Source organism: Drosophila suzukii (genome assembly GCF_043229965.1).
Source record: "Drosophila suzukii chromosome Y unlocalized genomic scaffold, CBGP_Dsuzu_IsoJpt1.0 scf_Y1, whole genome shotgun sequence".
In the NCBI taxonomy this organism is placed as follows: domain Eukaryota; kingdom Metazoa; phylum Arthropoda; class Insecta; order Diptera; family Drosophilidae; genus Drosophila; species Drosophila suzukii.
Genome location: NW_027255895.1, coordinates 749,115 through 763,154, shown reverse-complemented (window position 1 = coordinate 763,154; position 14,040 = coordinate 749,115). Strand labels below are relative to the sequence as shown.

Genomic DNA, 14,040 nt, shown 5'->3' with positions numbered 1-14,040 from the left:
AACCCAGTATCTGGACCGAGTGAGACGCACCACTAACTGGTTGCCACCATGTAACGTAATGAGATGCGTGAATTAGACCAGAATTATCGGATGTCGTTCATCACACCGCAAACTGTCGGAGGCTGTTACGCGGCCGCATGCCCTGATTACCCCTTTCTTATCTAGAAAGGGGTTCAGGGAGAGAATCGAACTCGCCACGGGCACAGGACGCTTCTGACTCAAGCAGCGGTGTTCTTCAGAAAAAAAACCTGCGCTGAGTGCAAATCGTCATGAGTTCTTCCGCGGCGGCAACGTCCTGGGCCTCTAGACGGACCCCGGAAGGCGGTGATTGTCCTCGACATCGTTGGACAAATCGATGGACATACGCGAGGACCCGCAAAGCTCTATCTAAATTGGAAAAGCGATCTAGGAAATCTTCTGACGGCATAGACGCCACATGGACTTTAACGGCACGCTTTTCGATCTCAGTCACCGGCAGGTCGGTTCCCTGGCTGGGCCAATGATCGCGTGGACGTTGCAGCCAAGTCGGTCCATGCCACCAAAGCTCCACCAGCTCTTGAGGGGGAACTCCTCGACTAGCCAAATCAGCTGGATTATGTTCGGATTGAACGTGCGACCAATTGGCCGAATCAGTGGACTCGGTGATCTTCGTCACCCTGTTGGCTTGAACGTGCGACCAATTGGCCGCCTCAGTGAACTCGGTGATCTTCGTCACCCTGTTGGCAACGAACGTAGTCCAATGGCACGCTGGTTTTGCTAACCATGCTAGCACAATCGTGAAATCGGTCCAACAATGGAATTTTGAGGTCAGCCTCGGCATATTTGGAAGAATGGCTTCGGCCATCTCGGACAAAAGGAGAGCCCCATATAACTCCAGCCTGGGAAGGGACACCGTGTTGACTGGCGCCACACGCGTCTTGACCGTGAGCAAGTGCACCATCGTCTTATGGCCCACTTCTACGCGCACATAGATCGCAGCACCGTATGCCTTTTACGAGGCGTCACAGAATCCGTGATGCTCTACGCGGAACTCTGGACGGAAGGAAACCCATCTGGGTATTCTGACCTGGTCTAGGACCGAACAGCTCTGGAGAAAGCTGTTCCACCTTTGGCACAGCTCAATTGGAAGTTTATCGTCCCAGCCTAGATCCTGAAGCCAAATCTCTTGGCACACACAACAAATGGAGCGAGCCAGCCTGCTGGATCAAATAGCTTGGCAATTTGGCAAAGGACTTGGCGTTTCGTGTGGGAGATTTCCGTTACTAAATCTGGTGGGACGAAAAAGAACTCATCGGACGTCGCCTTCCATCGTACGCCGAGAGTTTTGGCTGTGCTCTCAGTGTCGATCTCGAGGAAGTCGGCTGTCAGAAGATGATCGCTTTGGATATGAGCTAATATTTCTTTGTTGTTGGAGGTCCATTTTCTCAGTGGAAACCCCGCGGAATCTAGAGCACTTTGTAGCTCGCGAACAATGGACTTAGCGTCCTCGGCGGAGTCAGCTCCCGAAAGGACATCGTCTACATACATATGATTTCGAATGACGATGCTCGCTCTTGGATGCCTGAGCTGCACGTCAGTTGCCAACTGTTGCAGGACTCGAATGGCCAGGAATGGCGCGCAATTGACTCCAAAAGTTACCATCTGTAATTCGAAATCTCGAATGTGCCCCTCGCTGTTGCGGAATAAGATGCGCTGGAACGGGGAATGCTTCGGATCTACCCATATCTGCCGATACATTTTCTCGATATCGGCACTGTAGACGTATCGGAAATATCGCCACTTCAGGATCTGGATAGTTAGATCGGACTGTAAGACTGGGCCAGCATGAAGGATATCATTTAAACTGACCCCATTCTCTGACGGGCTGGAGGCATTGAAAACCACACGTAACTTAGTGGTTGTACTTTCCGGCTTGAGCACGGCATGATGCGGAAGGTAATAACTGGCAGAATTATGGGTAGGACGGACTTCTTTCATGTGATTGAGGTCGAGATACTCTTGAATCACGGAGTCGTATTTGGCTTTCAGCTGACAGTCCCTCTTTAGGCGTTGCTCGGTTCTTAGGAACTGCGACAACGCGGAGGATCTGGAGTGACCGAGGGCGGATTTTACGTTTTGAGGATCACGAGTCAACTTAATTAGTTTGAACAGTCGCTCAGAAATAAAGGTTGCCTCTGATCCTGAATCTATCAAGGCACGAGCTTTAAAATTCGACCCCAGGTGACATATGTCAATTATGGCGGTGGCCAGCCAGACGGATCTATACCCCGTCGCGAAGTAATTTTGGACTGCAGAGTCCGTGGACCGGGAAGCGGTGGCAACTGGTGTACTTGGTCTTGATCTGGGTCTTGGGGCGGGATTCGAAGGCGATTGGGAGGAGTTGCCTCTGTGTAGTAAGGTGTGATGGCGGCCGCGGCACGTAAAGCAACTATGAGTGCTCTCACAATCACGCAGCTGATGCCCTCGTGCGAAGCAGTTTAGACACAGCTGCTTCCTCTTTATGTATGCCGAACGCTCGTCGACCGTCATCTGGAGGAACCGTGCACATGTGCGGACAGGATGGTTTTCCTTCTTACAAAGGTCACATCCTTTTGGCTTGGGTGCTACCCTTGTCTCGTAAGAATTTATTCTTCGAGGCGCTGCAGTGAGGGCTGATGTTTTTGGCAGAGATTGACTCGAGCCTGACGGCCGTACGTCGTCTATGGCTTCTAAGGTCCGGTGACGCTCCGTAAGGAAGGCGTTCAGTTCCTGCCACGTCGGAATCTCTGCCTTATTGTGCAGGGACTGTTCCCACAAGGATAGCGTGAGCTTAGGAAGTTTGGAGGAGCACATGTACACTAGGAGGCAATCCCAATTTTCGGTTTCAATTCCGGACATTTTTAAAGCCGTAAGGCAACCCTGGATGGTACGTTGAAGTTCGCGGATAGCTGACCCAGATTCCTGATTAACGGACTGCACATTGAAATGTATTTTCAATTGGCTATTTACTAACAACCGCTTGTTTTCGAAACGCTCAGTTAGGTTAGCCCAAGCTGAGCGAAAGCCGTCGTTAGTAAGGGGGGAGTTTGACACTATCGTGTGTGCATCGCCGCTTGTCTTGGCATTTAGGTGAAGCAATTTTTCGACTGGCGTCAGCCTTGGATTGTTTATGTAAATGGCCGTAAACAGATTCCTAAAGGTCGGCCACCGCAGATAATCTCCGGTGAAAACCTCGGTATCGCACGGAGGCATACGGATATGCCTGGGACTACGGCAGGTGGAATAGACAACTTTTTGTTATCACTTCCAGCGGACATTTAAAGAGAAATGACCTTTATTTGGGTCTAAATCTGTTCGCCTTTGTTTATGTCGGATAAATAGGAAACCTGGCCCACTTCTGGAACAGCGGAACGAGGTGTCGACAAAAAAAGTAGTGGATCGGAGAAATAGAAATTGGAAGCAAGTAACGACCTGGTTACTTTGCGGAATTAAACCCAATAATACGGATTAGGAACAGTGAGTGATGAGTTCGAATATCACCCGTTGAGAAGTAATACTATAATATTTAACCCTTTTGGTATGTGTATTATGATTGGGATCAAGTTTGGTATATTTTTGCTGGTATTTTTTGCGTTTGGATAAATTTAGAGGGAAAAATACCAACTATGTGTATATATAGTCCCCGGTGGAGTAATTGTAACATTTTCGCCTTTACTTAAACTTCTGAATGAAGAAAAAATACCAAAATTTGTTGGCCGGAGGATGCGATCGGTTGATTATTTAATATTGGAGTATTGCTTTAATTTGATTTAATATTCCGAGGGAAAAATACTAAAAATATACCAAAAAAAATTGGTGGACGGAAGATGCTATGCATGCAGTGGAGTGCTGGTATTTTTCCCGTTTAAATAAAATAAATTTTACGGAGTAAATACCAAATACCAAAAAATACTAAAAAGTTTGGTTGGTGTAATTTTTTATTTTATTATTTTTTACCGGATGGCCGACGGAAAACTTTAATTAGTCGGAACGGAATGGTGGAGTTTAAAATTATATGTGTAGATATTTGTATATATGTAGATATTTGTATGGATGTAGATATTTGTATGGATGTAGATATTTGTATATGTGTAGATATTTGTATGGATGTAGATATTTGTATGTATGTAGATATTTGCATGTATGTAATTTGCATGTATGTAATTTTCGCCGGTTTTAAATTTATTAAATAATTATTGCCGGCGGGGTATGTGTTGTTGTGGAAGTTTTCGATTTATTGTGTGTGGACTATAATTTGGAAAAACGAAAAAATATGTGCAAGTATTTTAGCGGCTGCGGATATACAGAGAGAAAAATCTTGAAAAGTTTTGGGGGCCTGAATTGGCAGAACACTAGAAATTTAATAATTCTCCCTGTATGTGTTGATGAACGCATTGCAGCCGTTATTTAATTTTGAATCTTATTCTCTTTGGTATATGAAATACTAACTTTCGCCTTTTTTAATGTATTTTGGTGCTGCGTAACACTTTAGAGATTTATTAGGACTTAGTGTTAAGACTACAACGGAAAGCATCGGACACACAAGAAATGTGACAAATTTAATCATTGAAGTACAGTCCACTCAAATTGGGAAATAAAACGTTTTTATTCTTCATCATATCTTTGGTCCTTCGAGCCTGATTAACATGGATCAGTTTGAACTTTTGAAGGCAGCTAGAAGTCGTGCGAAGGCAAGCATTACGCGTTTGCTAACGGCGTCTCAAGATCCACGTGCGGGATCAAAATGGGAGCTTGATGAAATACAAGTGGCCGCACCAATGGCATCAGGAGTGGGAAACGAAAACCTAGTTCGTTTTCTGGAACAACAGCAGCAGCTCAACGAGCGTTTGGCTGAGCAACAAGCAACGCTTTTAAGGGCAAACTCGGCAGCAAATGTAATGCATAATGAACTGCCAAAAATCCATATCAAGCTGTTCACTGGCGACTACAAGGAGTGGCCAGCCTTTAAAAACATCTTCGAGAGTACGATCCATAGCAAGCAGCATTTGACAGCAATACAAAAGTTGCACTACTTGAAAACGTACATCACTGGCGAAGCAGCTGATTTGATTCGACAAATGCCAATAACGGATGCAGCTTACGAGGCTGCTTGGACTTGCCTAATTGATCGGTACAATAGACCACGTCACATTGTTAACACTCTGCTAGAGACATTTGTTAACTTACCTTCGACCGCCAGAGCAGACGTAACGGTTCTGCGCAAGGTGACGGACGGAGCCAACGAAATTGTACGCGGCCTGGATGCAGCAGGGCAAACTAATAGGGACTGCTGGATTATACACTTCATTCTGGCCAAGATCGATGCTGAAACCCGTCGCAAATGGATCGAAGGAAGCCGGGAACTGGAATCTCCGTCTGTGGATGATCTACTCAAGATTTTAGACCGACGTTGCGAGGAATTCGAGCTCAGCAAAAGTGAGTCAGACATAGACTCCAAGGTTGGCCCACAACATGGCAAGGCAAAGCGGTCGTCACACGCTTAAGTATCGATGGAAGCAAACACTTGTGGGAAGTGTAACTCCAAGGAGCACAAGATCTACGCCTGCTCAAAGTTTGGTGAATTGTCAATCGAGCAGAGACGCACATTTGTTAAGGCAAAATCACTGTGCTTTAACTGCCTTAAGCCTGGGCATGTGTCGCGAAAGTGTGAATCTAAATTCACATTCAAGTTTTGCCACAATCGTCACCACTCTCTGCTACATGCAGAAATTCTTGGTTCGCAAGCCGCTGTCGCTTCGACACACTCACGAGATGATGAAAGACACATCCCAAGCACTCCCGAAGATGCTACGGTCATCATCAGCCATATCGCACGGGCACAAGTGGCTTCCACAGCTGAATCCTTCTGCAACGGATCAACAACCGCAACACAGCCACAAGGGCTACGAAAAAGTGCATTGCCAACAGCTCTAGTGTTTGTTAGAAACGCAACAGGATCGCACACTACCTGCCGGGTGCGATTGGACAGTGGTTCGGAACTGTCGTACATCTCCGAGCGGTGCGTAAAGGCACTCGGACTGGCACGCTCACCGTCACGAATTTTGGTGACCGGAATCTCGTCAATCAAGGCTGAGACAACTAGAGGCTGCACAACACTGGACTTGCAGTCAAGGATCTCAGATCACACCATGAAGGTGCGTGCTCACGTACTCAGCAAAATTACCTCCACGTTGGCAAGACATGATATCGCCGCCTCAGCACTCAAGGCATTCGCTGGCTTTGAGCTTGCGGATTCTGACTATCAGTCGTTGGCGCCAGTTGATATACTCCTGGGCAGCGACTACGTTTGGAATTCCATGGGAAACCGGAGGACGATGAAGTTGAACAGCACTTTGTGAAGACGCACACTCGGGACTCTAAGGGGCGTTACATCGTCGAGCTTCCGTTCAAAAACTCCAAGGAACAGTTTTCGGATACTTTACAGGGAGCGCTAACAAGATTCAGGGGTGTAGAGCGCCGCCTAAAGAAAGACCCCATTCTGCATTCACAGTACGTGCAATTTATGCGTGAGTATCTTCAATTGGGCCACATGCGAGAACTATCGGCAGAAGACATTGACAAAAAGCCGAGCTTTTACTTGCCACATCATCCTGTAATTACCCAAAAATTACGCGTCGTATTTGACGGCTCATTCAAGGACACGAATGGACGGTCTTTAAACGAAGCTCTGCACATTGGACCCAGCATTCTACGAAACCTTTTCTCGATTTGCATGCGTTTCAGAATGTTCAAGTGCGTCTTCTCAGCAGATATTGTCAAAATGTATCGACAAATCTGGGTGGCTGCCAACCATTGTGGCTATCAGCGTATCGTTTGGAGAGAAGATGAAACGACTCCTATTAAACACTATGAACTATCCACGGTAACATACGGCACATCCTGCGCACCATTTTTGGCAGTGAGGGTCCTGGATCAGTTAGCCCACGACCATCAACACGATTTTCCTACCGCTGCAAAAATCTTGAAGGAGCAGTTTTATGTGGACGACGTACTGACCGGAGCACACACCGAGGATGAGCTCATTCGCAATCAAAATGAGTTGATCCAGTTGATGAAATGTGCAGGCATGGAACTTGGTAAATGGGTTTCCAATTCATCACTTGTCGCTGACAGATCTCTCGCTACAACCGAAGTACAAGGCAAAGGATCCAATTCTACAGCAAAGGTTCTTGGCATTCATTGGGATCCAGAAGAGGATATGTTATCTTACAAGGTTTGCCTCACAACAAATCCGCACAACACCAAACGCCAAGTGCTGTCAGATGTGGCACGCATCTTGACCCGCTGGGTATTCTGTCACCAGTGGTAGTGCAGTTTAATATTCTGTTCCAAGAATTGTGGCTACTCGATCGCGGCTGGGACACGGAGCTTCCTCCGAAAATTGCGGACTGGTGGAATAAATGCCGTGACGACCTTCACATCCTTCGCGACCTACGCCTGCCACGGTTTGTCCAAAACAATGAAGATCACATAGAACTGCATGGATTTTCAGATTCCTCCATCAAGGCATATTCCGCAGTCATCTACAGTAGAGTGGTGCGAGCAGATGGCACCGTATCTGTTTCACTCATAGCAGGAAAAACCAGAGTTGCTCCGCTGAAGCAGCAGTCTCTACCGCGTCTCGAACTGTGTGGCGCTTTGCTACTAAGCCGACTGTTCTTATCAGTCAAGGCTGCACTACAACACAACGACATTGAAGTACATGCATGGTGCGACTCAACCATAGTCTTGGCCTGGCTTTCACATCCACCATCGAATCTTAAAACATTTGTAGCCAATAGAACCTCAGAAATACTCGAAGCCTTACCGCGCAATGCATGGCATCATGTAAACACAAAGGAGAAACCGGCGGACTGCGCCACACGAGGAATGCTTGCTTCAGACCTTCTCCATTTTGACTTATGGTGGATGGGACCTTCATGGCTGCAAGATGCAGAAATGCTTGCGGTAAAGTTGACCTCTAAAAAGTTCTGTTCTTCCCTTTAGAAAACCATGGAAAAGAGGAAGTGAAGACCAACGCATTAACCGCAGGAAACCTCCTCATTGTCACCAATCGAAGCTTTGACTCAACGCGTCTCGTCCTGGAAAAAGGTGGTACGCGTTGTAGCTTACGCCCTTCGCTTCATCCAAAAGACCAAGGCCACTAAATCTGCACCGCTGGCAAATGGAAAGATGCTCACCTTTGAGGAGATTCAGGCTGCTCGCATTCTTTGCCTGCAGGAGGCTCAGAAGTGTTTCATGGAAGACCGCAAACTACTGACGGAAAACAAGCCACTTCACAGCCGCTCCCAGTTGGTAAAGCTCTCGCCGATTATCTGCAAGGATGGCCTTCTTCGAGTTGGTGGACGACTGGACAACTCACAATTACCAGCTGATGTAAAACACCCTATACTGCTTCCGAAGTCGAACCGCATCACAAGAATGATTTTTGAACACGAGCATACAACAAATCTTCATCCAGGAGTTTCTGCACTTTTTGTAATTGTTCGTCAAAAGTACTGGATCTTTGGTGCGCGCAACCTGATAAGAAAGCTGGTTCACAACTGCATCAAATGTTTGCGCCAACGTAAACTCACGGAGCACCAATTCATGGCCGATCTACCAGGCATCCGTATAACAGAAGCTTTACCCTTCCAGCACTCAGGCTGTGACTACGCTGGTCCATTTATACTGAAGGAAAGGAGAGGGCGCAATCCCCGAAAAACTGAGGGTTACATAAGCCTCTTTGTTTGCCTTGTAACATCAGCCATACATTTGGAACTGGCCACCGATCTTAGCACAGACACATTCCTGGCATGTCTTCGGCGTTTCATGTCCCTTCGAGGAAAAGGCTCACAGATCTTCAGCGACAACGGGACGAATTTTGTTGGTGCCAAACGGGCATTAGATGAGATGCAGCAACTTTTATCTTCGCAGGAGCATCAACGCAATCTAGCACAATCTCTGGCCGATGATGGAATCAAATGCAGTTTTATACCTCCCCATTCGCCACATTGGGGAGGAAAGTGGGAGTCATCAGTACGTTCTGTTAAATTGCATCTGCGTCGAGTTATGGGAAAAACTGCTCTAACATTTGAACAAATGCAAACTCTGATCGCTCAGATCAGTGCAGTTTTTAATTGGACGCCCATTTACAACTGTTCCAGAGGGAGATCTGACTAATCTACCGATCAATCGTCTGGACTATTGGCAGCACTTGCAATCGATGTATCAAGGGTTTTGGAAACGCTGGCACCAAGAGTATTTGACTTCCCTACAGCAACGTCAAAAGTGGAGCAACAAGGAACGCAACATCGCAGTAGACAATATAGTCCTCGTCAAGGACTCAAATCACCCTCCAGCAGCTTGGATACTAGCCCGTGTAGTGGAAGCTCATCCTGGACCAGATGGACTTGTACGCGCTGTAAAACTTAAGACGTCTACTGGAGAGATGACCCGACCCATCACCAAGTTAGCTGTACTGCCTAATTCTGAAACATTGTTTCAGGGCGGCCCGGGATGTTGATGAACGCATTGCAGCCGTTATTTAATTTTGAATCTTATTCTCTTTGGTATATGAAATACTAACTTTCGCATTTTTTAATGTATTTTGGTGCTGCGTCACACTTTAGAGATTTATTAGGACTTAGTGTTAAGACTACAGCGGAAAGCATCGGACACACAAGAAATGTGACAAATTTAATCATTGAAATACAGTCCACTCAAATTGGGAAATAAAACGTTTTTATTCTTCATCAGTATGCTTAGCTTAACACAACATTTTTTCTAAGCTTTGAATTTTTTTTCTCGATTCTGTATATGTGTATGTAAGTTCCAAAAAAAAAAGTTTCACTTTTGAATCACCTTGGGAATCACCTGGGACATGTCCTCGTGCACAAGTGAAGAACAAGTGACGTTCCATATAGAAAACTGTATGGGATGTCCGCATTTTCACAAGTGAAAATTCAAATGAAAATTTTTTGAAGTCCTACGGGAAATCCCTTATACTCATTTTTCGTATGGCCTGTCACGTGCCGGTGACTCGTCCCAAGTGAATCACATGGGAAAATCAAAATTTTTCCTTGAGTTTTCACTTGTGAAATCACTTGCAAGGGACACGTCCCAAGTGAAACACTTGGGAAAATCAGAAATTTTCCTTGAGTTTTCACTTGTGAAATCACTTGCAAGGGACACGTCCCAAGTGAATCACTTGTGAAAATCAGAATTTTTCCTTGAGTTTTCAATTAAAAAAATATAGAATTTAATTCATTTTAATTATATGGTACTATTTAGATTTTCAAAAATTGTACAATTATTGTTTCTGTTTTTTTGCTTCGTAAGTTTATTTTTAACGTTAGACATCGCCGTTCTAAAACCTTTGTCCGGGTCCTCTGAATCCTTGGCCAACGCTCCTGAAAAAACATATGTTTAAAAAACGCGTTTTATTTGTTTAATTGTATATTTACCTTTTATAGCTTGTTGCAGAATTTTTATTGGCACAAAACATTTCGTCATCCACTTTCGGCTAATGGAACCCATTGAATACCTTCAAAATTTACGTACTTTAAACTAAGATCAATGCACAACATCTTAAACTTAATGTAGCACTTACCTGACTTTATTATATTAACTAAACGATTAAAGTAACTCTGCTGCGCACCATTAAAATGGATGCTTCCCTTTCAATCACTCAAACAGAATGCACCAAGTCTTCTCACCCCTTTACTAGATTTCTTTTGTTTTCTCTTCGCTGTTGGCGCGTGCCACTGCACCTATACCCTTTCTAAAGTGAAATATATCCGACTATATAGTTTTTACTTCTTGAGTAAAAAATACAATACGATTTTTTTTTAAATGTTAATACTTAAATGTTTTAAATACTTAAATCAATTTTAACGGACTAAATTTCTATAACTTAACTAAAAAACAAGGAAGAAAGCTATAGTCGAGTACCTCGACTATCAGATACCCGTTACTCAAAGGGAAATGGAGATATGCAAGCAGCAAAGCTAGATTAAAATGCGCCACCTACCGGCGGTAGACAGATTTAAGCGTTATGGGCGTTAGAGTGGGCGTGGCAAATTTATTTTTGGATCAATTGATAGGTATTGACGACACCAATACATTTCAGTTAAAATTTTTTATCTAGCATGCAAATTGTGGGCGTCACAGGTTTTCGCGGTTTGTGGGCGTTTAAGTGGGCGTGGCAAACTTTTTTTTTAGGTCAATCGATAGGTATTGACGAGACCAATACATTTCAGTTAAAATTTTTTATCTAGCATGAAAATTTTGGGCATCACAGGTTTTCGCGGTTTGTGGGCGTTAAAGTGGGCGTGGCAAACTTTTTTTTGGGTCAATCGATAGGTATTGATGAGAACATTACATTTCAGTTACAATTTTTATTCTAGCATCAAAACTGTAGGACCCACAGTTTTGGGCGGTTTGTGGGCGTTAGAGTGGGCGTGGCACTCTACTGAAAAAAACTTGCGCTGCGCAGGAATCTCAGAAATCTGCGTGCCTAATCCCAGTATTGTTACTCTCATAGTTTCCGAGATCTCAGCGTTCACACGGACAGACGGACATGGCTAGATCGACTCGGCTCGTGATCCTGATCAAGAATATATATACTTTATGGGGTCGGAAACGCTTCCTTCTGCCTGTTACATACTTTCCGACGAATCTAGTATACCCTTTTACTTTACGAGTAACGGGTATAATTTTATTGTAATAAGAATGTATAATAAGTAAATATAACATTATAAGTAAATTCAATTTACTAAATTTTACTATAATCAAATAGTTTACTTTTATAAAACAATATTAGTTGTTTTTTTCGATACACAATAATGCTCCTAAAATATTAGGGCATTCACATGTCGCTTCTCCACGAAAATTTTTCCGCCAAAATATTAGTCGCTAGCCGAACATAACGGAGAGACGCAAAAAAAAATAACGGACCAGCCGAAATTTGTCTCTGCGAGCGCGGAGTGCAGGCAGATTATAAGACAAGAAAGAGAGGGAAATATCCGAATATATGCCTCTTTTTGTTGCACGATCGTTTTCGTGGGCAGTCTTCTACGCTGCGCCGACTGCTCTGCTGACGTCAACAGCGGCACAGCGTTTTAGGCATAAAAAAAAAACAAAAAAAGGTTTTTGCCTTGAGCCATGTCACCGCGTCCCTACTGCAGAACTGGGTAACGGGTATAAAAAAGGAGTCGGAAAAAATTGGCAATATGGCCGCACGTAGCAAAAGGAAAATCGAAGAAAAAAATGGCGAAGTAATTATACCCGTTACTCGTAGAGTAAAAGGGTATACTAGATTCGTCGGAAAGTATGTAACAGGCAGAAGGAAGCGTTTCCGACCCCATAAAGTATATATATTCTTGATCAGGATCACTAGCCGAGTCGATCTAGCCATGTCCGTCTGTCCGTCTGTCCGTCTGTCCGGATGAACGCTGAGATCTCGGAAACTATGAGAGCTAGGCTATTGAGATTAGGCGTACAGATTCCTGAGCTTCTTACGCAGCGCAAGTTTGTTTCAGTAGACTGCCACGCCCACTCTAACGCCCACAAACCGCCCTAAAATGTAACTCCTACAGTTTTGATGCTAGATAGAAAATTTTAACTGAAATGTATTAGTCTTGTCAATACCTATTGATTGACCAAAAAAAAATTATGCTACGCCCACTCTAACGCCCACAAACCTCAAAAGAAAAAAGCTATGACGTCAGAGCCAGACAATGCGAAATGTTTTTCGGCGTGTATGTGTGCGTATGTAAATAGTTGCCGGCCGAACTTAGCGGCAAAGAAAAAAGCCCTGCCGGCGCTCAGAGAGAGCAAAGTGCGCCGAGAAATGAGAGCAAGGGAGAGAGAACAAAGTGCTCGGCTAACTTATTTTAAATTTTGTTATCTGAGTAACGGGTATCTGATAGTCGAGGTACTCGACTATAGCGTTCTTCCTTGTTATACCCGTTACTCGTAGAGTAAAAGGGTATACTAGATTCGTCAGAAAGTATGTAACAGGCAGAAGGAAGCGTTTCCGACCCCATAAAGTATATATATTCTTGATCAGGGTCACTAGCCGAGTCGATCTAGCCATGTCCGTCTGTCTGTCTGTCCGTCTGTCCGTCTGTCCGTCAGTCCGTCTGTCCGTCTGTCCGGATGAACGCTGAGATCTCGGAAACTATGAGAGCTAGGCTATTGAGATTTGGCGTGCAGATTCCTGAGCTTCTTACGCAGCGCAAGTTTGTTTCAGTAGACTGCCACGCCCACTCTAACGCCCACAAACCGCCCAAAACTGTGGCTCCTACAGTTTTGATGCTAGATAGAAAATTTTAACTGAAATGTAATGTTCTCATCAATACCTATCGATTGACCAAAAAAAAGTTTGCCACGCCCACTTTAACGCCCACAAACCGCAAAAACCTGTGACGCCCACAATTTTCATGCTAGATAAAAAATTTTAACTGAAATGTATTGGTCTCGTCAATACCTATCGATTGATCCAAAAAAAAAATTTGCCACGCCCACTCTAACGCCCATAACGCTTAAATCTGTATACCGCCGGTAGGTGGCGCATTTTAATCTCGCTTTGCTGCTTGCATATCTCCATTTAGCTGAGTAACGGGTATCTGATAGTCGAGGTACTCGACTATAGCGTTCTCCCTTGTTATACCCGTTACTCGTAGAGTAAGAGGGTATACTAGATTCGTCGGAAAGTATGTAACAGGCAGAAGGAAGCGTTTCCGACCCCATAAAGTATATATATTCCTGATCAGGATCACTAGCCGAGTCGATCTAGCCATGTCCGTCTGTCTGTCTGTCCGTCTGTCCGTCTGTCCGGATGAACGCTGAGATCTCGGAAACTATGAGAGCTAGGCTATTGAGATTTGGCGTGCAGATTCCTGAGCTTCTTACGCAGCGCAAGTTTGTTTCAGTAGACTGCCACGCCCACTCTAACGCCCACAAACCGCCCAGAACTGTGGCTCCTACAGTTTTGATGCTAGATAGAAAATTTTAACT

The 14,040-nt window shown here is 44.6% G+C and overlaps 1 protein-coding gene across 1 annotated transcript; it reads left to right on the top strand.

Moving 5' to 3' along the window:
* Positions 1-4,664: 4,664 nt before the first annotated feature.
* On the top strand, positions 4,665-9,544 carry LOC139353937 (uncharacterized). Its single transcript, XM_070998140.1, has 6 exons — positions 4,665-5,454; positions 5,746-6,173; positions 6,317-7,115; positions 7,343-7,986; positions 8,071-9,044; positions 9,142-9,544. Exons 1-6 carry the CDS (start codon positions 4,665-4,667, stop codon positions 9,542-9,544), a joined length of 4,038 nt encoding a protein of 1,345 aa, XP_070854241.1.
* Positions 9,545-14,040: the final 4,496 nt, after the last annotated feature.

Coding starts and splice junctions, on each gene's coding strand:
- LOC139353937 (XM_070998140.1), top strand. CDS start 4,665: ATGGATCAGTTTGAACTTTTGAAGGCAGCTAGAAGTCGTGCGAAGGCA. Junction 6,174..6,316: donor TCTCAGATCACACCATGAAG/GTGCGTGCTCAC, acceptor ACTCCTGGGCAG/CGACTACGTTTGGAATTCCA. Junction 9,045..9,141: donor TCGCCACATTGGGGAGGAAA/GTGGGAGTCATC, acceptor CTGATCGCTCAG/ATCAGTGCAGTTTTTAATTG.